The 22792-nt window shown below is 40.7% G+C and overlaps 5 protein-coding genes and 1 non-coding gene across 6 annotated transcripts; 2 read left to right on the forward strand and 4 right to left on the reverse strand.

Moving 5' to 3' along the window:
* The first annotated feature begins 23 nt into the window (after positions 1–23).
* On the forward strand, positions 24–9436 carry LOC126802206 (uncharacterized). The gene is made up of 19 exons (XM_050529791.1): positions 24–1465; positions 1611–1922; positions 2038–2274; positions 2394–2520; positions 2634–2791; positions 2925–3558; positions 4176–4240; positions 4334–4435; positions 4538–4680; positions 4925–4980; positions 5212–5876; positions 5975–6165; positions 6277–6568; positions 6898–7185; positions 7288–7397; positions 7639–7972; positions 8382–8783; positions 8879–9125; positions 9219–9436. The coding sequence occupies exons 1-19, from the start codon at positions 38–40 to the stop codon at positions 9242–9244; spliced, it is 5817 nt and encodes a 1938-aa protein (XP_050385748.1). The 5' UTR covers positions 24–37; the 3' UTR covers positions 9245–9436.
* A 326-nt stretch (positions 9437–9762) lies between these two features.
* LOC126802638 (mediator of RNA polymerase II transcription subunit 4-like) lies at positions 9763–11903 on the reverse strand. Its single transcript, XM_050530290.1, has 3 exons — positions 11813–11903; positions 11280–11342; positions 9763–11167 (listed from the first exon to the last, which is right to left on the reverse strand). Exon 3 carries the CDS (start codon positions 11134–11136, stop codon positions 9949–9951), a length of 1188 nt encoding a protein of 395 aa, XP_050386247.1. The 5' UTR covers positions 11137–11167; positions 11280–11342; positions 11813–11903; the 3' UTR covers positions 9763–9948.
* A 71-nt stretch (positions 11904–11974) lies between these two features.
* On the reverse strand, positions 11975–12046 carry TRNAC-GCA (transfer RNA cysteine (anticodon GCA)). Its single transcript has one exon. It is a non-coding gene; the product is annotated as a tRNA-Cys (tRNA).
* A 494-nt stretch (positions 12047–12540) lies between these two features.
* LOC126802099 (pyruvate dehydrogenase E1 component subunit alpha-3, chloroplastic) lies at positions 12541–15582 on the forward strand. The gene is made up of 3 exons (XM_050529646.1): positions 12541–13147; positions 13754–14534; positions 15038–15582. The coding sequence occupies exons 1-3, from the start codon at positions 12899–12901 to the stop codon at positions 15313–15315; spliced, it is 1308 nt and encodes a 435-aa protein (XP_050385603.1). The 5' UTR covers positions 12541–12898; the 3' UTR covers positions 15316–15582.
* A 213-nt stretch (positions 15583–15795) lies between these two features.
* Positions 15796–16961, reverse strand: LOC126801742 (profilin-6-like). The gene is made up of 3 exons (XM_050529188.1): positions 16437–16961; positions 16161–16295; positions 15796–16059 (listed from the first exon to the last, which is right to left on the reverse strand). The coding sequence occupies exons 1-3, from the start codon at positions 16530–16532 to the stop codon at positions 15922–15924; spliced, it is 369 nt and encodes a 122-aa protein (XP_050385145.1). The 5' UTR covers positions 16533–16961; the 3' UTR covers positions 15796–15921.
* Positions 16962–17061: 100 nt separating this feature from the next.
* LOC126801741 (conserved oligomeric Golgi complex subunit 4) lies at positions 17062–20927 on the reverse strand. The gene is made up of 3 exons (XM_050529187.1): positions 20783–20927; positions 18662–20329; positions 17062–17840 (listed from the first exon to the last, which is right to left on the reverse strand). Exons 2-3 carry the CDS (start codon positions 20234–20236, stop codon positions 17211–17213), a joined length of 2205 nt encoding a protein of 734 aa, XP_050385144.1. The 5' UTR covers positions 20237–20329; positions 20783–20927; the 3' UTR covers positions 17062–17210.
* Between the last annotated feature and the right edge of the window lie 1865 nt (positions 20928–22792).

The following is a 22792-nucleotide window of genomic DNA, read 5'->3' on the forward strand; positions in this document are numbered from 1 at the left end:
AAACAAAGAAGAAGAAGAAGAAGAAGAAGCAGAGGAGATGACCAACAAGCTCACACAGTCGGAGCCACCACAACTCGCCATGGAGCTCGACCTCGACTCCTTCCTCACCTCCCACCTCGACTCCGACTCCGAAACCGATCCCACCACCTCCGTCCCCCGCCGCACGATCGACGAAATCCTCAACGACACCGACTCCTCCGCCTCCGCCTCCCCCGACTCCTCCCCTCGCAGCACCTCCGCCTTATCTCAGTTCCTCGCGTCCGATCCCAAACCGCCGCAAACCGACGCCGCGTCCGTCGCCAGCGTCAGAACCGAGGGAGGAGGAGGAGCCGCCGCCGCGGCGCGGTTGAGTCAGTCGGAGGAGAAGGCGGTCCGGCCGGGCTTGAATTTGTACAGCCGCGCCAGGTCGGCGGAATTCCCCGTAGATTCGGCCGGGAGAGTCTCGAGGCCGTCGCCGTGGCTGCTGGGAGGCGTGAGGACGAATGCTAAGCCCGGGGCGGCGCTCGCGGCGGCTGCGGCGGCTTCGAGGTTGATGCCGACGCCGCATTCCGCTGCAATCAAGTCGAGAAGGAGCAGCGCCGGGAGCGGGAGCTTCCAGAAGGCTGTGGAGGCTGCGGAATTGGGTGAGAGATCGGAGGGAGGGTCTAGTTTTAACGAGGAGAGCAATGCGGTTGGCTCCGAAACTCCGGCGGAGGATTCGAATGAAGTAGAGGAGGAATCTGGTGGTGAATTGGGGAGGAAGGATGAGATTTTGGAGAGGGAGAGTGAGGTTGAGCAGGTGAGTCAGGTTGTTGATGAAGTTAGTGGCGGCAATGCTGATGCTGAAGAGGTCAGTAATGTTAGTGTTGATCAGAACTCGGCGAATTTCGATGTAAATGATGCTAAAGATGATGAATTCGATGAGATTGTGGTGGAATCGCAGCCGGAGTTAGACGAAAATAGTCCTTCTAATGTTGAGGAGGAGCCTACTGGTGAGGATCAGCAGCATTTTTTTGGTGGTAATGATGATCATGATGAGGTTGTTGATAATGATGGTGGTGATCATTTCGATGATGATGCATTGGGAACTTCAATCACTCAGCTTGTGGAGGAGAGAATGGAGGAATTGGAGAGCAGGAGGGTTAGTAAAAAAGCTGAAAAGAAATCAAGGAAGCCGCTTGAAATCGCGGAAGAGCTGGAGAAGAAACAAGCTTCGACTGCTTTGGATTGGGAAGAGGGTGCTGCTGCTCAGCCCATGAGGCTTGAGGGTGTCCGGAGAGGGTCCACCACATTGGGGTACTTCAATGTTGATGCTAACAATATCATTACTCGGACCCTCTCTGCTCCGGCTTTGAGGCGTGATCATGGTTCGCCGCAAGTACTGGGTGTTCACAGTAACTACATTGCCATAGGAATGTCGAGAGGGGTTGTTATTGTTGTCACCAGTAAATACTCTCCTCATAATGCTGACAACATGGACACAAAGGTTACATTTTGTCAACTCACTCTTATTATGTTTGATTCGATAAATCTCAATCAGCATTCTAATTTAATTGCTTAAGCTTAGGTTAAGGATTATTTGAATTAAGATAGTTAGCTCATATTTGTCAACTATGGATTTTATATTCCAGCTGCTATTTCTTGGATTGCAAGGCGAGCGTTCTTATGCTGCGGTAACTTCTATATGCTTCAATCAGCAAGGGGATCTACTCTTAGCTGGATACGCAGATGGTCACATTACAGTTTGGGATGTTCAGAGGGCATCCGCTGCCAAAGTGATTACCGGAGAACATACAGCTCCAGTTGTACATACTTTTTTCTTGGGGCAAGATTCTCAGGTCACGCGTAATTTTAAGGCAGTTACTGGTGATAGTAAGGGTCTGGTACTGCTACATTCCTTCTCTGTAATTCCCCTGGTTAATAGATTCTCCATCAAAACACAGGTAAAACACTATTTGGCATTGCTGACAGATGTAGGCATGTAGTAGTAGATGTGTGATCTTCCAATGATATAATTTTATCACACTTGATAAATCTTATTCATCTTCACTGGAACAGTGCCTTCTGGATGGACAAAAAACAGGCACCACACTGTCAGCTTCACCACTCATTGATGAATTATGTGGAAGCTCTATACTTTCCTCAAAGGCAAATGCGACAGGTTCAGGCAGCAGTATAGGTGGGATGATGGGTGGTGTGGTTGGTGCGGATGCAGGTTGGAAACTCTTTAATGAAGGATCCTCTGTGGTTGAAGAAGGTGTGGTCGTATTTGTCACCCATCAAAATGCTTTGGTGGTATGAAGCCTTCAGATGATAGAGTGAATTCCATGTACCTTATATATTGAGAATTGATGCTCTTCTCTTTTTACACATCGTCTTTTAACAATGTGTTAACCCATGTGTATTCTTTGCAGGTAAGACTAACTCCCACTTTGCATGTCTATGCACAACTTTCTAAACCAGAAGGGGTCCGTGAGGGTTCAATGCCTTGTACTGCTTGGAAATGCACTACTCAATTGCTTAATTTGCCTACTATTAATGGTAAAAGTTGACTTTCTTTGTTAAATTACCAGTTGGCAGATTCCTAGGATGAAGTATTCATCATTTATTTACTTACTTATTTATTTATTTGTTCGTTTGTATATTCGGACTAGAGAATACGCCTACTGAAGCTGTTGAAAGAGTTTCATTACTTGCAATTGCTTGGGATCGGAAGGTTCAAGTAGCAAAGTTGGTCAAATCGGACTTGAAAATATATGGTAAATGGTCTCTTGAAAGTTCAGCCATAGGTGTGGCTTGGTTGGATGATCAGGTATGCGTATGTTTATTGGTCTTTTACTTTGCTGAATTTGTGTTATTCTGCCTAGAAGAATTATGTACATTTTGTAGGAGTTGAGTTTACTTCACAGCTTGATGGATTTAGTTGGAGGTTTTTTTGTCTACAGATGCTGGTGGTTCTTACGGTTTCTGGACAACTTTGTCTGTTTGCAAAGGATGGAACCATAATTCACCAAACAAGTTTTTCCCTAGATGGTGTTGGAGGGGATGATCTCATTTCTTATCATACTCACTTCATCAATATATTTGGAAACCCTGAAAAAGCTTATAACAACTGCATAGCTGTAAGAGGAGCTTCTGTATATGTACTTGGACCTACTCATCTTATTATTTCCCGGCTTCTCCCATGGAAGGAACGCATTCAGGTTTTACGAAGAGCTGGTGACTGGATGGGTTCTTTGAACATGGCAATGACAATTTATGATGGCCAAGCTCATGGTGTTGTTGACCTTCCAAGAACTTTGGATGCTGTGCAGGAGGCCATAATGCCTTACCTGGTTGAATTGCTTTTGGCATATGTAGAGGAAGTATTTTCATATATTTCAGTAGCATTTTGCAACCAAATTGGAAAAATGGATCAAGTTGATGACGTGAATAGACAAAGTAGTTCTGTGCACAATGAAATAAAAGAGCAATACACCCGTGTTGGTGGGGTCGCAGTTGAATTCTGTGTCCATATCAAGAGGAATGACATACTTTTTGATGAAATCTTCATGAAGTTTGTAGCTGTTCAACAGAGAGGTATAATCAACCCCGTGGGCTTTTGCATTTAATGATTTGATAGAACTTCATGCATTTTTTTCCTTTACTTCTCTGCATTCTTGGATCTCTGTATTAAGAGTTGGTTTAATGTAGTGAAAATTATGTTCTTGAATTATATGTATAAAGAGGTAAACTCCACTTTGCTACCAACTATGATCGAATTTGAATGGCATTTTAAGAAGTGTACCTGTGTAGTATGACTAGTATCAAGTTATCAACACATAAAAATTACAAAATTGCCAATTTTATTATCCTACTACAACTCATAAGGGTCAAGCTAAAGGCTGGAGTGCATAATTTATCTAATATGGGATGAAACTTCTCATTTTAAGAATAACTTTATTGAAGTCTTTGGAGACTTGCCTTTTAACTTTGTTTTCTGATTTGATGGAAACTGGAATATATTTTATAGAACAAGGCAACTAGGTTCTATTAGTTGTGTATTGCTTTAGGTTTGTGTGAGCTGCTGTGCTGTAGATTTGCAACATCTGAAATATGTACTTTGTTCATTTGCTTGAAGGACGCTGCATATGAAATTATCCTTTCTGTCCACTATATCATGCTACTAATCTGTTTCACTTCTTAAATCTTTTTAGACACATTTTTGGAACTGTTGGAGCCTTATATATTGAAGGACATGCTTGGTTCTCTTCCGCCTGAGGTACTGCATAGTGTTCATGTATTTTGGCTGTATTGGCAGCTATATTCTGCAATCTACATAATGACATTCTTTCCCCTTTTCCCTTATTCTAAGATTATGCAAGCTCTGGTAGAACATTACAGCCACAAAGGGTGGGTACAGCGTGTGGAACAATGTGTCCTTCACATGGATATTTCTTCATTGGATTTCAATCAGGTCTCTACCTTTCATACTTTTGCTAGTGATTTTTGTCTACTTTGTCTACTAATATTTTTTTTCTTACTTTTCACCTCTAACATTAACAATTCTTTCTTTTAGGTTGTTAGGTTATGCCGGGAACATGGGTTATATAGTGCCCTGGTGTATCTTTTCAATAAAGGTTTGAATGATTTCATATCACCACTAGAGGAGCTGTTGGTTGTGTTGCATAATAGTCAAAAAGAAGGCGCTAAGGCCCTTGGGTACGATATCTTTGACCTGTACCCTTCATGTTGTAATTACTCGAGTTTGAAAATGTTTTGGTTAGTTTGTTGTACTACTTCAGTTCCCTCTCATTCTATTCCAGCATCTTACTAGATCTTTCTTCTCATTGATCAATGTGCTAAAAACAAATACCAAGTTGTTTCATATATTTCAGTTTATCTTTTCGCTGTTTGTAGGTACTTGACTTTCCCATTGTCTTATTTTACTTTTTCTTGTTTGCAGATACAGGATGCTAGTTTATTTGAAGTACTGCTTTTCGGGCATTGCTTTCCCCCCAGGTATGGACTTCTCATCAGAGGACACTAGCAGGATATGCCTTTATTTGATAACCTATACAGAAATGGTTTGGGTCATGTACAGAAAAAGATATATAAATGTCGCAGAATAAGTATGAAGGGGTGAAGGAGGACCAACAGGAACACATGATTAAATAACTAGGGCCTCTATCTTCTATGCTTTGACGTAATTATTCAGATTAATAAACTTTGCATCAATCATCTTTATTGCAGGACAAGGAAAAATTCCTCCTTCACGCTTACCATCTCTTAGAACAGAACTTTTGCAGTTTTTATTGGAGGGTTTTGATGCCCCTAATTCAAGAGCACTCTCAAGCAAATACCCAGGAGGAGAATATCTCAACCTTTATTATCTCTTAGAACTAGATACTGAAGCTACTTTAGATGTTCTGAGATGTGCTTTCACGAAGGATGAAATTTCGATACCCGACTTCTCTTCTCAAAATTCAGCTGATGCAGATACAGAGCTTCAGTATGGGAATAACTCAATGGCTCAAAGCCTGGATTCGTTGGTCCAGAATACAATTGATACTCTTATTAAGATTATTAGTAAGGACATGCCCCAGAGGGATGGATCTGCTAGCAGTATTGACCCTGAACCAGTCGTATCGTGGCCTTCAAAGAAAGATATTGATCATCTCTTCGAGTTCATTGCATTTTATGTTGCATGTGGAAAAGCTAATGTCTCAAAGACAGTACTGTCTCAGATTTTGGAGCATTTGACATCAGACAATAACTTCCCATCATCCGTTTCTGGAGATAGCATGATTTCAAAAAAAAGGGAGAAGCAGGTTCTTCGCCTTCTTGATGTAGTGCCAGAGACTGATTGGGATTCATCTTCTGTGTTACAGCTATGTGAGAAAGCACAATTTTACCAGGTACATTATCAAGTGTCTTTTACCTATGACGTTGTCTCAGAAACATGTTGATACAATTTATAGTGTACTCACTACTGGGTTTCTTTATGTCCTCTTAGGTATGTGGTCTGATTCATACCAACCGACACCAGTATCTTGGTGCTCTGGATTGCTATATGAAAGATGAAGCGGAACCCATTCATGCCTTTGCCTTTATCAACAAAACATTATTGCTGTTGACAGATGAGGAATGTGTTGCTTTTCGATCAGCAGTTATTTCTCGAATTCCAGAGCTATTTGACTTAAACAGGTAATTATGTAATTATGATAAATGTTTCTTTTTCTTTTTCGTTGCTCAAATGTCAATTGGAGTTCTTCCTCATTAATCATTCAATTTCGACCACTTCCTGATCCTATGTAGAGAGGGTGCATTCTTCTTGGTCATGGACCATTTTGCCAGTGAAGAAGGTTCTCATATTCTCTCTGAACTCCGGTCCCATCCAAGAAGCCTTTTCCTTTACTTAAAAACAGTGATTGAGGTTCATTTATCTGGCACCCTCGACTTTTCAAGTTTGAGAAATAATAATCTTATGGGAGTAAGGGATCTAACAGAAGGAGTTGAGGCATTCTTGGGAAGGGTCTCTAATTTCCCACAGCTTTTGCGTGATAGTCCTATTAATGTGACCGATGATATGATCGAGCTTTATCTGGAGGTGAGTGTTTTCTGAACTTGTGATCTTTTGTTATTTATAACTATGTGTATTTGATGGATCGATGTTAACTATAAGTGTCCAATGTGCTTCAGTCTATTTGGGTTGGTTAAAGTGTACATACTTTCATATGTCCATTTTGGCCAAGTTTGATTGTTGAGGCTTGGAAGGGTCACTGAGTGAGTTTTTTTTTCTTTTTTTTTTCTGGTCATGAAGCTTACTCGGTGTCAACTGCTGTCTGTTACTACTTAGTTGCTTAGGTCCAGAAATTATTTGTCGAGCACTCATTGATACCAGCTCAGGTTCTGATGTTTCATTCTTTAATTTTGCAGCTGTTATGTCAGTTTGAACGCAATTCAGTTCTCAAATTTCTAGAGACTTTTGATAGCTATCGTGTGGAGCACTGTTTACGCCTCTGCCAGAAATATGCTATAGTAGATGCTTCATCATTCTTGTTGGAAAGGGTTGGAGATGTTGGGAGTGCACTTTTACTTACACTTTCCACTCTCAATGACAAATTCATCAAGCTTGAAACTGCTGTTGGAAGTCTAGCATCAAGTGGGGCTTCTCGTGGTTCTGCTAGTAGAGAATACTTGAGCAATGCTTTAAAAGTAGAGGAGGTTGGTAAATATAATTTTGAATCTAGCATGTCGTTAGGCTTTTTTTATGCTTCTATAGATTATTTCAATTGTTATTAATCACTTGTAATTTTTCTATTCCAGGTGAATGACATTGACAGTATATTGCATGCCTGTATTGGATTGTGCCAACGGAACACACATCGTTTGAATCCTGATGAATCAGAGGCACTCTGGTTCAGATTACTTGACTCGTAAGTTCATTTTTCTTGTTTGGTCTCAGTTAAGCCTTACCTGTGCACAATTAGCTGGCCATAATATGTTCTTTGATTTCAGTATTTTTTGTTTGATTATCTTGACCTGAAAAAATTTGTGCACCTGCCTCTCGTGCTCCTTATAATCTGTCTGGGATAATCCATGAGGTATTCATTGTAGTCATGCAGTATGTGATCATGGAATTATTAAAGACTAACTATTCTCTAACTTCCGGTACAGGTTCTGTGAGCCTTTAATGGATTCGTTTAGTGCTGGTACAGTATCTAAAGGACAAGATCTTAATAGAATGGTATCCAAGGCATTGGATACACAAGAGGATGAGATGAATTTCATGATCAAGTGGAGAATCCCAAAGCCCCATAAAGGTGCTGATATCTTAAGAAAATTGTTTTCTCGGTTCATCAAGGAAATTGTCGAGGGCATGATAGGATATGTTCGCCTTCCAACTATCATGTCAAAGCTCCTTTCTGACAATGGTGGCCAGGAATTTGGTGATTTTAAATTCACAATATTGGGGATGCTTAGCACATACGGTTTCGAAAGAAGAATTCTGGTACAGCAGTTATATTTTAATCTCAATTATGCTAGGTATATACATGCTGTATTCTGGTTTAAGGGAATGATTGAGGCAATGAGCATGCGTAATATTCTATGGTATATTTAAAAATTAAAATTTCTTTTAATTTCATTTTGGTGATTTATGTTTCTTCTTTACCTAGTGAATGTCTACAACATCAAAAGTTGGTTCTCAAAGCTACAATTGTCATTTGCATTTAATATATCTGCTGGATAGATACAAGCAGTACGAGGTTACTGAGCAGTATTCCAAAACTTTTTGCACACTACTGATTCAACAATATGTTAAACGTGTTGCACTTACTAGATTTTGAATTCTAGACTTTTTGTTGTGCTTATTTTTGTTCTTTTTGGTTTGCCTTTAACATATTTGATCTTTCATGTAGGATACTGCCAAGTCCCTGATAGAAGATGATACATTCTATACTATGAGCATCCTCAAGAAAGGAGCCTCACATGGGTATGCCCCTCGCAACCAAAAATGTTGTATATGCGATTGCCTTCTGGACAAGAACTCTTCCAGCTACATTCGCATTTTCAATTGTGGTCATGCAACACATCTTAAATGCGAAGCTTCAGAATTTGAAACATCAAGTCGTAGCTCATCCTCTGGTTGCCCTGTTTGTATGCCCAAGAAGAAATCTCAGAGTTCTAAAAACAAATCAGTTGTAGAGGAGAGTTTAGTAAAGGAGTTTTCATCAAGGCCTCAACATACTCATAAAGCAAATGTTCATCTACATGAAAGCAATGCATCTGAGAATAGCTATGGGATTCAGCAAATTTCACGAGTATGGCAACTTCTTATTGTCAGCGTCATTATCATTTTGATTTTCTCGATTTTGGTATGTGAAACTAAATAAGAAATTGAACTTGGATTTTGCAGTTTGAGATGTTGACCAATTTGCAGAAACATAGTGGATTAGTCGAGATTGAAAACATGCCTCAATTGAGACTTGCCCCACCAGCTGTGTACCATGAAAAGGTTAAGCATGGACCTGTTTTGTCACCAGGAGAGAGCAGTAATGATCTTGCCAGTGCAGAGAAAAAAAGTAAAATCAAGCACCTCAGGGAGGTAAAATTAAAAGGATCATCTCTTCGGTTTCCTTTGAAAACAAACTTATTTGGCAATGGTACGTATCTCATTATGTCTCCTGTAAACCTAATGAATTTTGTGAGTCTGTGAAAAGGTTTGCATTTCTAACGAGTAGATATTCACTTTCCAGGAAAGGACAAGATCAGCAGGCGATGACACTATTGCCAGCTACAACTAACAAGTAACAATACTGGAGTTGGATTCTGCGGAGACTGTCCAATATATATATTAGGCACTAACCATGATTGCTGAGTTTTAACCCTTGTTCCCTCTGTAATTTTATTAATCCTTATGTGCTTTCTATACAGATATGTTGTAATTACTTTGTAAATTATCACAAATTTTGTAAATGATATATAGAAAGCCATATGCCATTTTGTGGTAAATGGAATAAATTTCTTCATGTTTATAGCGACTTTATCTGGATTCTTGGTGAATTTGTCAGAATCTCCTTAGTCTAATTCCTAAATAGCAATGTTACTTGGGAACACCGACAGTAATACATTGCTTCAAGGACTTTCCGTTCGTGCCTTTTACTAATGGAGACCTGCATGAGCTTGTTCTTATGACTTGTGTCTACTATTACATGAAGATGCACGAGAAGCCCAACTGAACCTAAAGTTACGTATTAACTCGGCGTATTCATAATTCAAATAAGAGATTGCCGAGATGATAATAGTTTCTCATCTCTTGATTCAACTCCCAATAAAGTTGGGGATGGCAAGAACCAAGCGCACCAACTGATGTTCAAAATAGCTGGAGTTGGAATGTACATGAAATAGCAAAATTGAGATTTTAGGGAAACGTAAATGGTACTCTAAACCGACAGTGACATGCACTCAGTTCCAAAGGACAATCTGTTAATCATCATCTTCAGAGCTTTCTTCAGAGCTGCTATAATCGCTATCATCAACTTCAGGAATATCCAGTATAACATGCCGCACTTGTATTGTCTCTGGCGGTTTATGCAATGCTTGAGGTCTACCCCGTAGTTGTTGCTCATCAACCTTAGGAACTGGAAGAGATCCCACCGGGGGCAAAGGCACTGGGTCCCCAGGCTTCCAGCCGGGGGGCATAGCAGGCAAGTCCACAGGCATCCCAGGTTTCCAGCCAAACGGAACAGTGATATTTGGAAACAGTGGACCAAGGTTTGGAGCTTGATTGGCTTCTGTTGGCGCAAGAGATGGGGGCTCCATGATTGCTTCAATTGTCTTCTCCGTGCTGTCTAGAGTCTTGGGCAAACCAACATCCAGGTTTGCAAAATTGTATAGCTGAGAAGCACGCATGTGCTCCTCCTGCGGGGCAGGTGGGAGTGATCCGCGAAGAGGAGCTTGTCCAGCCCCAAATTCGGGTGGTGCAAACGTTGTGTAGCTGATCCGATGTGCATATGACAAAATATCTGATAAATTCAACTGAGATGAAACAGTAGTAGTGCATGACGAATCATCTTCTGAACCCTCATCTACTTTTACCCTTTTCGGGCAGGATAGATCCGAGTAATCATCAACAAGACTATCAAGCACCTGCTCAACATCCTTGAGTTTCTTGGAGAAGGCAAGAAGTGAGGCATCCTTGGACTGGACTTCGCATGCAATTTTCAGCTTAGCGTCCTGAAGATCAAGAATTTCTTGGAGTTCAGCTACAGCCTCAAACAGTTGGGTTTGCAGAGCTGTGAACTGGGAAAGGACATCTTTGGTGGAGGAAGGACAACTCTCAAGCGGGATTGAGGACTGGGATTGAGTTTGGGGAGGAAGGAAGGTTGGCAGGGACCCACGGAATGCATTGAGCCAAAGCGATCGATTAGGTGAAACTTCAAAGAGCTTAGACGCAAGGGAGGCCATTTGAACTAGAAGGGATTGAGCTCTTGGGAGGGGTGAGAGGAGAGAGACTAGGGATGGGGAGAGATTGGGAAGCTGTGAAGAGGACAAAGCAGAAGAAGCTTGCTGCTGGGAAGGAACTTTTGGAGGGGTAGGGTTGTGAAGAGCAGGTGAATTGGGGTTCGATAGGCCTAGCCTAGCTGGGGATTGTACAATCTGCTGTTGAAGCATTTTGGAATTTCACTTGTTTCTTCCAAGTACTCTACAGAACAAGAAATCGAAGAAACAATAAACATATACATCCTATATTAATCAACCATTTCATAATATGATAACAGGAAGAACTAGACCATATTGAAAAAAAGGACACTCACCAGCCGACACGATAACAACAAGCTAAAGAACTCTCCTTTTCCTTATGTGCAGGCTTTCATAAGCTGTAAACATCCAAGAAATTCATATTCTTAACCTCAATCTACAAAATGCAGAAATCAAAAACAAAAATGCGTACACAACCAATTACTAAGATGTAGATACACTAACAAGGGTAGGAACCAATACTACATTCTGGTATCATCTTAGGCCACACTACACTAAAAATCCAAACTTTATTAAAAAAAATTAATCTTTAACAACAATGTTGAAGCCCTGGCCAAACATGCGAATCCAAAATCCTCAAAACTATAAAAATTAAAGAGACCACTGTGGTCTAACGTTTCATCAACCCAAAACCCATGATGGAAAATCAGTGGCATTCCAATAGGAGACCTTAGAATCAAAGGAAACTAAAGCAAGCAAGATTCGAGATATTTCTATCAGAAATCGAAAGGGAATCAAAAACTCAAAAGACGCGCAGCAAAAGTGAAAAAAAGCAATGAAGAACCAGAAAGGAATTAGATAAACTGACCTGGGTGCTGTTCTGTTTCATCGAAGAAGTGGAAACAAAGACCTGCGATTTGCACGAGAGACAGGAACGCGGGGACAACAACAGAGCCTGAAACATTTCAGTTAAAAACTGAATATATAGGTTTCAGAGAAGAAAAAAATTAAAGGAAAATAAAAATAAAAAAGGGCCCAACCGGGTTCGAACCGGTGACCTCTTGATCTGCAGTCAAATGCTCTACCACTGAGCTATGGACCCCCTTGTTACTTAGTCATACGTTAATTAGTCAAAACAATTCTGGTAGAAGACACATCTCAACAATATTATGCTTCTTGATTGTTACGTTAATAAGTCATTACGCTTGTAGATCATACTTTGATAGGCTGTGGAAACGCTTGATGGGAACAATTTTAAACATAGATGGCTTAGGCGCCGGTTAGACTAATCAAAACGATTTATCACGTAACGAATGTAAAGATAAACATTTTTTTAAATATGTTTAGAATTTTGAATTTCTTTTCACCCCTCGCTCAGGATACAATAATATTTCATAGTTCATACCATTAACCATCTAATTTATCATCCCCATGTGATAAAAAAGAAAAAGTTGTTTCCATGCACTTCTTAGTCCTCATCCAATGACACGTTGGAACTCATCCATGTCCACAAGGTCACAATCACAACCCTAAACATGTCACACAAAAATTAACCCAAATTCCCATTCAATCTTTTGCCTCACACATCCTTTCCTTCCTCACCATCACCATTTCCACCCTTCTCCTCCAAATCCCCAACTGTGCAAGAGCAATAATGGCACTACGACCCTCGGACATTACAAGGCCCTAAACTAGACAACTAGTGAATGACACCCCCAAAATAACATAGAAGCCAAAACAGAACACACGAGTGCCAAGTAGCAACAGAGAGAAGTGAATTAGTTGAGTTTGGTTTGGATTTCCAACGCTCTTCAGGCGTTTATTTCCAAGCTCCTCCCCCTCGTTCCCTCCGCCTTCTCTTCTCCTTCTTAAACTCCCTCCTCTCCTTCCTCTTCTTCTTCACCCAAAAACAACAGAGAGAGAGAGAGAGAGAGTTTGAGATTAAAGAGGAGCCATGTCCTTCTCTGCTGCCACCACTCAGCCCCTCCACCTCAGCACCACCGCCGTCGCATCCTCCGCCAGATCCAATGACAAGCTACCCTCTTCTCTCCTCGTGTCAAAGACTTCGTCTTTTCTGGGATCCAACCGCAAGCTCCGACATGGGTCTGTGGCTGCTGCCAAGCCCAATGCGCAGCGCCGATCCGCCGTCGTTTCTGTCTCCGAGGCTGTCAAGGAGAAGAAGGCCAAGGCTTCCACCAATCTGGTAATCACTTTCTGCTTAAAATTTCATTTCTTTGATTGAATGTTTGGATGGTTTGGTTTAGTTTGCCATGCATTGTTGGAATATAGGAGAATTGGATTGATTTGTTACATGGTAGCTGTTAATTCATCCAAAAAATTCAGCGTGGGTGCATTTAGTTCAATTTGATTTGATTGGAGTGTAGTGCTTGAAGTCTCAGCAAACTTCATTGTATTAAGTTGAGATATGTCTAGAAGTAACCATCTGAGTTGTTTGATCCAGAGATTCCATTCAAAAGTTCAAGGGTGCATTTAAGTCAAATTGAACTGATTTGAGTGTAATGTTTAAAGTCCTGCGAACTTCATTGCATTTGTTTAATTAAGTTGAGAGATATGTAGAGGTACCCTTCTAAGTTTGTTGTCGAATAAAAAATACGACTTGGTGTGTATGGATCAACTTGAGTTAAATATATAAGGGAAAGTTCACATCTCATTAAGTTCAAACGTACGCAGAAGTGCTGTATTTTTTTTTCTGTTTCTCTAATGTGGTTTGTGAAGAATTTTTTATTTTTCATAATTAAAATGAACAGTGTCTAAGACTATGGTTTTTGGATTGGTTTGTTGTATTTAGCTGATCACGAGAGAGGAAGGCTTGGAGATTTATGAAGACATGGTATTGGGTAGAGCTTTCGAGGACATGTGTGCTCAGATGTATTACAGAGGCAAGATGTTTGGGTTTGTTCACCTTTACAATGGCCAAGAAGCTGTGTCAACTGGGTTCATTAAACTTACAAAGCAGGAAGATACTGTGGTGAGCACATACCGTGATCACGTTCACTCTTTGAGTAAGGGTGTCCCTGCTCGTGAAGTCATGAGTGAGCTCTTTGGAAAGGCCACTGGTTGTTGCCGGGGACAAGGTGGTTCTATGCACATGTTCTCGAAAGCTCACAATGTGCTAGGTGGGTTTGCGTTTATTGGTGAAGGTATTCCAGTGGCTACAGGGGCAGCCTTCAGTTCTAAATATAGGAGGGAGGTTTTGAATCAGGCAGACTGTGATCACGTGACACTGGCATTTTTTGGAGATGGAACTGCCAACAATGGCCAGTTCTTTGAATGTTTGAACATGGCGGCATTGTGGAAATTACCAATTATATTTGTAGTGGAAAACAATTTGTGGGCTATTGGAATGTCTCACTTGAGGGCAACTTCTGTTCCTGAAATTTGGAAGAAGGGAGAAGCATTTGGTATGCCCGGAGTTCATGTGGACGGGATGGATGTTTTGAAAGTGAGGGAAGTTGCGAAGGAAGCAATTGGTAGAGCCAGGAGAGGAGAGGGACCGACCTTGGTGGAATGTGAAACATACAGGTTTAGAGGACACTCATTGGCTGATCCCGATGAGCTCCGTGACCCTGGTGAGTATTTGATTGATGTTTTTCCTAATTATGCTTCTCTTTTGTACATTCAAGAGTTAACTTTACCTATTCCTGCCAGTCCTTTTTGTCTGGATCCTTTTTTATAACATCACTTCCTGTTAGTTTTCAATTAGATGATGGTTATTACGTTGTACAACCAAATAAAGTAGATAGTTCTGCTGTTTGAATATTAGATATCTGCTTCTTTTTTATTTTGAAGAAGCATTTTAGTCATCTTACTTGGCTGGCATTATGGAGTCTCTGATTTCTTAGCATCTGCTGATAAAATCATTTATCAGAGAAATGTTTTTGTGTGTGTTTATGCCCTTGACGCGACCAGTTTCCTTAAATCCATTTGTCTACCTCAACTGTGAACACCACTATCCTATTATCATTATTCTTTACCAGACTTTTCACCTCGCATGGTTAATTCATTTATTTTTTCACATCACTTAATCGAGGTTGTTATATATTAACCACCATATTTGGTTTTACTTTGCCAGCTGAGAAGGCACACTATGCTGCCAGAGACCCCATCACAGCCTTGAAGAAATACATTTTTGAGCACAACTTAGCCAAAGAAGAAGAGTTGAAGGCCATAGACAAGAAGATTGATGAGGTGCTTGAAGACGCTGTTGAGTTTGCCGATGAGAGCCCGCTCCCACCTCGCAGCCAGCTGCTGGAGAATGTGTTTGCCGATCCTAAAGGCTTTGGAATAGGGCCTGATGGCCGCTATAGATGTGAGGACCCTAAATTCACTCAAGGCACTGCCAAGGTCTAATCTTTGTCGGACCTTGAGCAGTCTGCTTGTGCTATTTCTCTATTCCTAGGTGCATGCTATAAAATTTTAGCTACTGCTAGCAGTTCTCGTGTCACTTAAAATGATGGTATTTGCATTTCTACTAGAAACTTGAATACTTGTGTTTAGGGTGGGTTTTCGTTTGAATTTTGGTCATTTGTGTTTGTTCTAAATTATCACTGTTTCTGTAATTGCAACAGTTTACCCTAAAGGGATGTTGTTTTGTGACTTCTGCCCAATTTCATCATACTTTTATATCTACACATTCTGTACAAATTTTGCTTGGAGATATATGGTTCACTCGACTTCAATTTTCTGATTTTCATGTTCACTGTATGGGATGCGTTACAATATCAATGCATCGGTAAAACTCATAAAAGATCAAAAAATTGAGGTGTTGTATGACTCATGCACAACTTATCCTCAAAAGCATAATAGATTAAGAAAGTGTCATCCATACAAGGAGAATGGTACAGGATCGAAAATTCGAAATTACATAAATAAGATTGAAAAGATCAATTGTTTATTACGATCCGTAGCTATTCTCAAAGCAAGTGCAATTACGAAATTAGAAGTTAGAAGTTCTCTTCAACAAAGTACACCACTACACCGCAAGCCTCTTACAATTTGGTCGCACAGCATGTTACATGAAGACTCATAGTACCCGTCATATATACCAACAACGAATAAAGTCCGAGTCTTTTTTATGGTAATACTTTCAGTGTCCTAATCAATCATATTAGACATTAATTAGCTCAAACTGATGCTAAATATACATGAGTTAGCTATATAGATATTAGATAGATAAATTTGGTATAGAAGCTCACCAAGACTCCACGAATGATCTCCTCATCATCTTGTGGCATGATCAAGTAAGTTTTTCCCCCAAATGAAAAACCGTTTGACAAGGTCTGTGGATCTTCAAACCCATCTAGAACAGCCGTTAACTCATCAAATTCAAACTATGAAACAAAAGACATTGATCAGTATCTCTTTCTTACTTTCAAGTTGAAGTAACATAGGGATCGGATGAAGTGGACTCAATAAATTGTAGCTATGAAGAACGAAAACACAAATAAAGATTGAAATGGAGAAGAGCTAACCCTTGGGAAAGCAGCACTCGCAGCCCGAACGACATAATCATGTCCGATTATGGCCGCTGCCTTGAGTTTACCAATCTCTGCAGAACCTACTTCCATAGTTCCATTAAGTGGTGTGTGACAAAATCATTCCATAGCACCATCGGGTAAAATGAGGAAAAAAGCTTGAACAAGATCGAAGAGATATGAATGGAAGCTACTTTGATAAAAGGAAAACCACAAGATCGAGTTTCCTCTCTTTCTCTGACCAGTATGTAGCTTAGTATCATTACATTTCAAATGAGCAAAACTAACCAAATTTTCATGATCTCCTGTCATGCATTTCCTAGCTAATCGTCTATCATTAATTTCAAGCCGGTCAAAACATATATATGACACTGCATGAAACAAAGATCTCATGGAACAATTATGGACTCATGCAAATAAATCTAAAATTATAATTTGATGCAAATTCTCTTCTCATTTCATTCCCTTCTCTAGTTACTTTTCAATATGTTAGATGTATTTGCTTTTCTACTAGAAGCAGTTTACTTGTTCAAGCTGTAGTAATGCAGTCAGAAGTACTATTCAGCTATTCTACACTTCTATAGAGGTTCAAAGATATCTAGTACATGTCCAAGCATAAGTATTACACAAATCTGACTGAGATATATAATTAATACAGAGAAATATGGTGAACAAAACTGTAGTAAGCAGTAAAAAAATGAAGATATGAATCTTTTTCAAGAGGGCAGAAACAAAAAAAAAGTAAGAAGGAGAAGTGTTGTTCAGAGGGAATTACAACTTGAGTGCGGCAATTGCTTCGGATTTGAAATCAACTCTTAGACCCAACACTCGCCTGACCTCGGCTGGTGTCAGTCTCCAAGTCATAGGTCCTGAATTCTCACCCCAGAAATCCAGAATCTCAGAGACCTTTTCTAAGTTGAGAATGGTTGCCATTTGAGTGAGGCGAGCGAACTTGTCTCTAACAGTTCTTTGAGTCATGCTAGAGAAGTGGCTCACCAATGCCCTACAATCTCTGTCCAGCTGAAGGCCTCCAAGTTGACTGAACCTTTTCTGCATCATAATTACTTCAAGCCTCTTAACAAGGAATTCAATTATCAAATGTATGAATGAGTCGTAGTTGTTGGCAGTCATCAGTGACTGCAGCCATGCTGCATTCATCTCAACAGCATGAAGCAGCCTTTGAACCCATGGGTCATTGACCTCATTATCGGCATATTCAGCCTCTGACAGCTCATAGCTGATGGTTGCAACATTATCAAGCACTGGTCGGATAGGTGGTGTCACAGTTGCCACAAGTTGTTCCAAGCCAGCATTCAAAGCTTGCTTGAATGTGTTGCTCAAATCCCCTAACTCAGACAAACAAGACTTAACTTTTTCTCTGTCAGCTGGTGCAGGAAATACCTGCATAAATAAAAACATCATTCAGTTTGATACCCGATAATGGAAAAACTTTGATAAGGACACAACAATTTGTAACATAGATTCTTTTTTGAATCAATTTGTAGCATAGATTCTAATTCAACTAAACAAGTAAAAAATGAATTATGGAATCAAGGGAAGCTCATACAGCTCATAATGTTATACAGGACAATGCAAAAATATACAGAAGTACGTCTACAGCCAACAAAGTGACAGGCATGGTGGTATACAACCCCAAACAAATCCTACATATTCTCAAGACCATAATTTTACAAGTCCGGACAACCTTTGGCTCTCAATACTCGCCTCATATTGTTCAGAGGTAACAGAGGGCTCTACAGAAAGGTTAAACAACTGCCTAACTGAGTCCAAAAACTTTCTTCAATTTACATCTCTATCACTATAAGCAAGAGTTTCAGTAAAACAATTTTCGGGAACAGACTAGAAAGTTTCAGAGGTTCAATACATATGAAATAGCTACAAGAAAAGATTATGCACTCAGTAAGAGCAGATATGAATGTATGCAAACACCAACTGTAAATAACCTTCTAAATTTGATCATATGAAAAGCCTAAACTGCAGAATTCAAAATAAAATTTTAAAGACAAGAAAAAAGCATAAGAGAGCTCCATGGCAGGGGGCACTAACAAGCAGGATCAGTAATACAAAACCAAGAATTGTATATCTTTCTACACTACACTACAGTACAATGATACAGCGAATCTAATATGCAAATGGGGCTTTGAACGTAATCCAAAGGAAGGTACAATGTGAGAAACAACACAGTAAATCATTTAAATTACCTCCAAACACCGCTCCTCAATCTCGTGTTTCAGTTTGAGCACATACTCACTACTCACATCCATGTTATTCAAAACCGTGGCAATCTCAGTACCCGTCTTTTGAACACCAACACCACCCAAGAACAGCTTGGCACCAAGATTAGGCTCTCTCATTTTCTGCTGCAAAGCCTCATGGTACTCATTACTCAACAAACTACTGGCGCCACTCAACACAGCAATCACCGAGCTGATATTCAGAGTGGATATTGCCCTACGCAAGCAACTCTGCAGAACATAAAACACATCGTCCACCATAGAAGTCGTAAGACTATCAGGCACATGCTCATCAATCCTTATAGCCTTCCTCACATTCTCAACCATAAAAAACCCCTCTAATATAACATAAAACCCCGTAATGTCCTGAACCACTTTGCTAAAACTCCCACTCCTAAACGATTTAGTTGCTCTCGGGGCCAAATCCGGATCCACATTACTCAACCCTTTGATTTTCGACACCATAAACTCCGTATAATCCTCCCCCAACTGCATCAACAACAGTATCTCCTCCAATATCATCTCCACCTCCCTCGGGTCCGGCCCCTCATTTCCAACACCGGCAACACCAACATCAAGCAAACTCACATTCTGCGCATTAATCTCCGACGACAGCTTTGCCAGCCTCCTATACTCCATATACTTCTTCAAAATCATCATCCCCCTCGAATCACACTCCTCCTGCAGCTCACAAATCGCATACACAATCCCATCCTCGCCGCAAAGCCCCCTCAGAATCTCATCATTCTCTTCAATCGCCAGCACAATGTCCTTGAACAAACTCGTCAAGCACGCCACGAAATTAACCTGGCTCTGATTATTAATGTTTCTCTGCTCCATCAGCTCCATCAAGTTCTCGAACTCTAGCCTCGATCGCATCCCTATCACCTTCCTCAGGTAGCTCACATAGGCCTGTAAGCCCTCCTCTTCTATACCTAACGGCGCGTAGAGCCTGATGAACCTCAGCACATTGCCGTGGTCTCTCTGGTCCACGGCGGCGGAGAGCTTCTTCTTCACAATCGACTCCAGCTGCCTCTTGGACTCCATGAGCTGATCCCTCTGCTCCGAGCCGGAATCGCGGTACTCCGACTCGATCTGGAGGAACCTCCGGACGAATTTCGCGGCGGACTCGTAGTCCTGGGAGTCGAGGGCGGCCTTGACGCCGTCGATGCAGGTGGTGCGCTCGACGATGGCGTCGAGGCGGAGGAGCGTGGAGTTGACGCGCGACTGGGCGAGGTCGAGCTGGCGGACCTTGGCGGAGACGCGGTCGGCGAGGTCGGAGGTGGAGGAGACGTTGCGGAGGACGGAGCCGGCGTCGGAGGAGACGATGTGGAGGATCTGGGAGGATTTCTGGAGGGAGGAGAGGTGCTTGTCGAGGTCGGAGCGCTGGGAGAGGAGGGAGTCGAGGTTGAGATCGAGGGCGCGTTGGTAGGCGATGCACTCGTGGAGGAGGCGCGTCATGGCGCCGACGTCGGTGAGGCTGCGGACGTGGCGGAGCGCGTCTTGGCTGCCGAAGTCGATCGACGGTGGATCGGAGTCCATCAGTGAAGACGGTTAAGACTGTCGGAGGTATTTGAGCTCGAGTGATTATGGGCCGGGTTGAAGTATTCGGAGCCCCGTTTGCGTGCGCTTGTTCTGCAAAACATCAACATAAGAACAAATCAGGGCAACTATAGAAAGTAGAAAATCGATATATATATAAACAAATGAAAGAGTTTCATATGTCCTTAGCAATTGAAGGCATCGCTAATCATTCATGTTAAGATCATTTTAAGTTTTTCTCAGTCTGAATACTAGAATTGAGTTTCAACTTATAATTAAGCAACGCACGCACAACAAAATTGATTAAAAACATATGAACCGGACAACCTCAGTGTGAGAATAGCATACGCAATTAGTTACTAGTATATTGAAAATTCAGTTTCAAAATCAGAACAATTAGGTTTGGGAGTGAATGCAACAGAATCGAATCCCAGATCCAACCACGAAAATGATGCGTTGACGAATCAAACGTAAAGAAAAGGGTCGCAAGTAACATTGCCGGATCACAAGGATTTGAAATTTTTGAATCGATAAAAAGGAAAGTACCTGAGAGACACCCAGCAAAGCTCGAAGCTTGAAGCTTGAAGCTGGAGCACGCAGAGATATAATATGACCCAACAACCTTCAATTGATCAACCAATCGTGGATTACCTTGCCCGCCGCTTCCTAACTCGAATTTTGGACGCCCATGACTCAGCCGAGGTCTTGATTTTCGTCGGCGCCGGAGCTCTGTTCTTTTATTTTGTTCCTTCCAGTGGTGTAGCCAGAATTCATAAGCAGGGGTAACAATTACTGCTAGAAACAAAATCAACCGAAAGTTTTATTAGAACATACGAAAGACGAGAAAAAACGATTAAGGTGAATAGCACGAGACAACAAACAAAAAAACTTAATAAGCTTAAATATATGCATATGTTCAAGAAAACAAATGTTAATGCTTAATTAACTATGTTCAGTTAAGTAGTTGACATTAGTTAGCAAATGCCAAGCAGAAGTAGAGAGATCACGGAGATTAAGAGTACCTATTGAGTTTTTGAATACAGATGAATCTTCTTCTTTTTTTATCAAATCGTAGATGAGGGTCATTTGTCATAGAAGAGTACCCACAACACAAATATAATTTGTAAGACAAACATTTTCAAAGTAGTGTGAGAATGGTCAATAATAGGATTAAACCATGATACAATACGTATATAACAACTGATCATAGCTTGACAACAAATCTTGAGGATGGTCAATTGACCCTTTTGGCCCCAATGTGGCTACGCCTACAGTTTTTTTCTTAGCGCTCGTTAACGGGCCCGGTCTATGAGTAGTGAGCTCGGGCTGGGCCGCGCCTAGGTACATTTGAATAAAGTGACGGGCCACCCATCTAAAGTAGAGATTGCGGGCTTTTACGGGCCGGGACTTACGGGTTTTTAAGGGGCTTGTGAGCTTGTATTAGAAAAAAAAATATAATACTCGTATTTAAAGGTTTGGAATAATAAAAAAATTCTCGGAAACATTCCCAAAAAAGGTGACAAATAAATTCTAGTTTCAAAATATTGTCGATTGATACTAATAGATGTGATCAATATATATATGTAGGGACCCAATAAAAATTTTGTCTGTTTTACACATAGCTTGACCATCCGTACATACGGTCAACCAAAAAAGATGTGTTTTGACATATTCAGACCTCATTGACCGAGGCTTTACCAAATGGATTTCCTCAGTGCGACCGCGCATGATCGGTGACAAAAATTAAGTGATTTCAAATATGTAAACAGGTTATGATACATTAATGGACACTTCGACAATCGACAACTCCAATTCGAAATATGGTCGATCGATACCAACATATGTGATTGGTATATATATTTAGGGAACCCATAAAAATTTCATCCGTTTTGAACATGATTTGACTGTCCGTACCCACAGTCAATAAAAAAAAGGTATTTTGACATATTAAAAGTTTAAAACCCCAATTGACAAGGGTTTTACCAAATGAGTTTCCTCGGTGCGACCGCGCACGATCGGTGACAAAAAATATGTGATTTCAGATATATAAACGGCTTTCGATGTTCGCATCTTGGTAATAGGTCTTCCCTTATAGCATATTAGTGGTGTTTTTAGTTTACCGAAAAATCTAACTGTCAAACGAGGTCAAAATTGAATGAAATTTGTACAGGGTCGCTAAATATATATACCGACCACATCGGCTGGTGTCGATTGATCCCGATAAGTTTCTTTCATATAGTCATTTCATAATGCGATAGTTTTATTATAAACATAATATAAAAGTTATGATACATTAGTGGACACTTAGGCGATCGACAACTCCAGTTCGAAATATGGTCGAACGACACAAGCAGATGTGATCAGTATATATATTTAGGGGTTTTAATTTAGTCTGTTTTGGACATGGTTTGACTGTTCGTACCTATGGTCAACAAAAAAAAGAGGCTCTTTGACATATTGAAACCTCATTGACCGGGGCTTTGCCAAATCAGTTTTCTCAGTGCGACCGCACACGATAAGTAAAAAAAATTAGGTGATTTCAGATATGCAAACGGC

The sequence above is a fragment of the Argentina anserina genome, chromosome 7 (assembly GCF_933775445.1).
Source record: "Argentina anserina chromosome 7, drPotAnse1.1, whole genome shotgun sequence".
Classification (NCBI taxonomy): domain Eukaryota; kingdom Viridiplantae; phylum Streptophyta; class Magnoliopsida; order Rosales; family Rosaceae; genus Argentina; species Argentina anserina.

What these genes read in the sequence shown, in the direction of transcription:
- LOC126802206 (XM_050529791.1), top strand. Translation starts at nt 38, where the DNA reads ATGACCAACAAGCTCACACAGTCGGAGCCACCACAACTCGCCATGGAG. An exon ending in ATGCTTTAAAAGTAGAGGAG is followed by an intron (nt 7,186 to 7,287) that starts GTTGGTAAATAT and finishes TTTCTATTCCAG; the next exon opens with GTGAATGACATTGACAGTAT. An exon ending in TGGTTCAGATTACTTGACTC is followed by an intron (nt 7,398 to 7,638) that starts GTAAGTTCATTT and finishes CTTCCGGTACAG; the next exon opens with GTTCTGTGAGCCTTTAATGG.
- LOC126802638 (XM_050530290.1), bottom strand. Translation starts at nt 11,136, where the DNA reads ATGCTTCAACAGCAGATTGTACAATCCCCAGCTAGGCTAGGCCTATCG.
- LOC126802099 (XM_050529646.1), top strand. Translation starts at nt 12,899, where the DNA reads ATGTCCTTCTCTGCTGCCACCACTCAGCCCCTCCACCTCAGCACCACC. An exon ending in CCAAGGCTTCCACCAATCTG is followed by an intron (nt 13,148 to 13,753) that starts GTAATCACTTTC and finishes TGTTGTATTTAG; the next exon opens with CTGATCACGAGAGAGGAAGG. An exon ending in CGATGAGCTCCGTGACCCTG is followed by an intron (nt 14,535 to 15,037) that starts GTGAGTATTTGA and finishes TTACTTTGCCAG; the next exon opens with CTGAGAAGGCACACTATGCT.
- LOC126801742 (XM_050529188.1), bottom strand. Translation starts at nt 16,532, where the DNA reads ATGGAAGTAGGTTCTGCAGAGATTGGTAAACTCAAGGCAGCGGCCATA. An exon ending in CGAGTGCTGCTTTCCCAAGG is followed by an intron (nt 16,296 to 16,436) that starts GTTAGCTCTTCT and finishes TTTGTTTCATAG; the next exon opens with TTTGAATTTGATGAGTTAAC. An exon ending in AGATCATTCGTGGAGTCTTG is followed by an intron (nt 16,060 to 16,160) that starts GTGAGCTTCTAT and finishes ATGATTGATTAG; the next exon opens with GACACTGAAAGTATTACCAT.
- LOC126801741 (XM_050529187.1), bottom strand. Translation starts at nt 20,236, where the DNA reads ATGGACTCCGATCCACCGTCGATCGACTTCGGCAGCCAAGACGCGCTC. An exon ending in TTGAGGAGCGGTGTTTGGAG is followed by an intron (nt 17,841 to 18,661) that starts GTAATTTAAATG and finishes TTATTTATGCAG; the next exon opens with GTATTTCCTGCACCAGCTGA.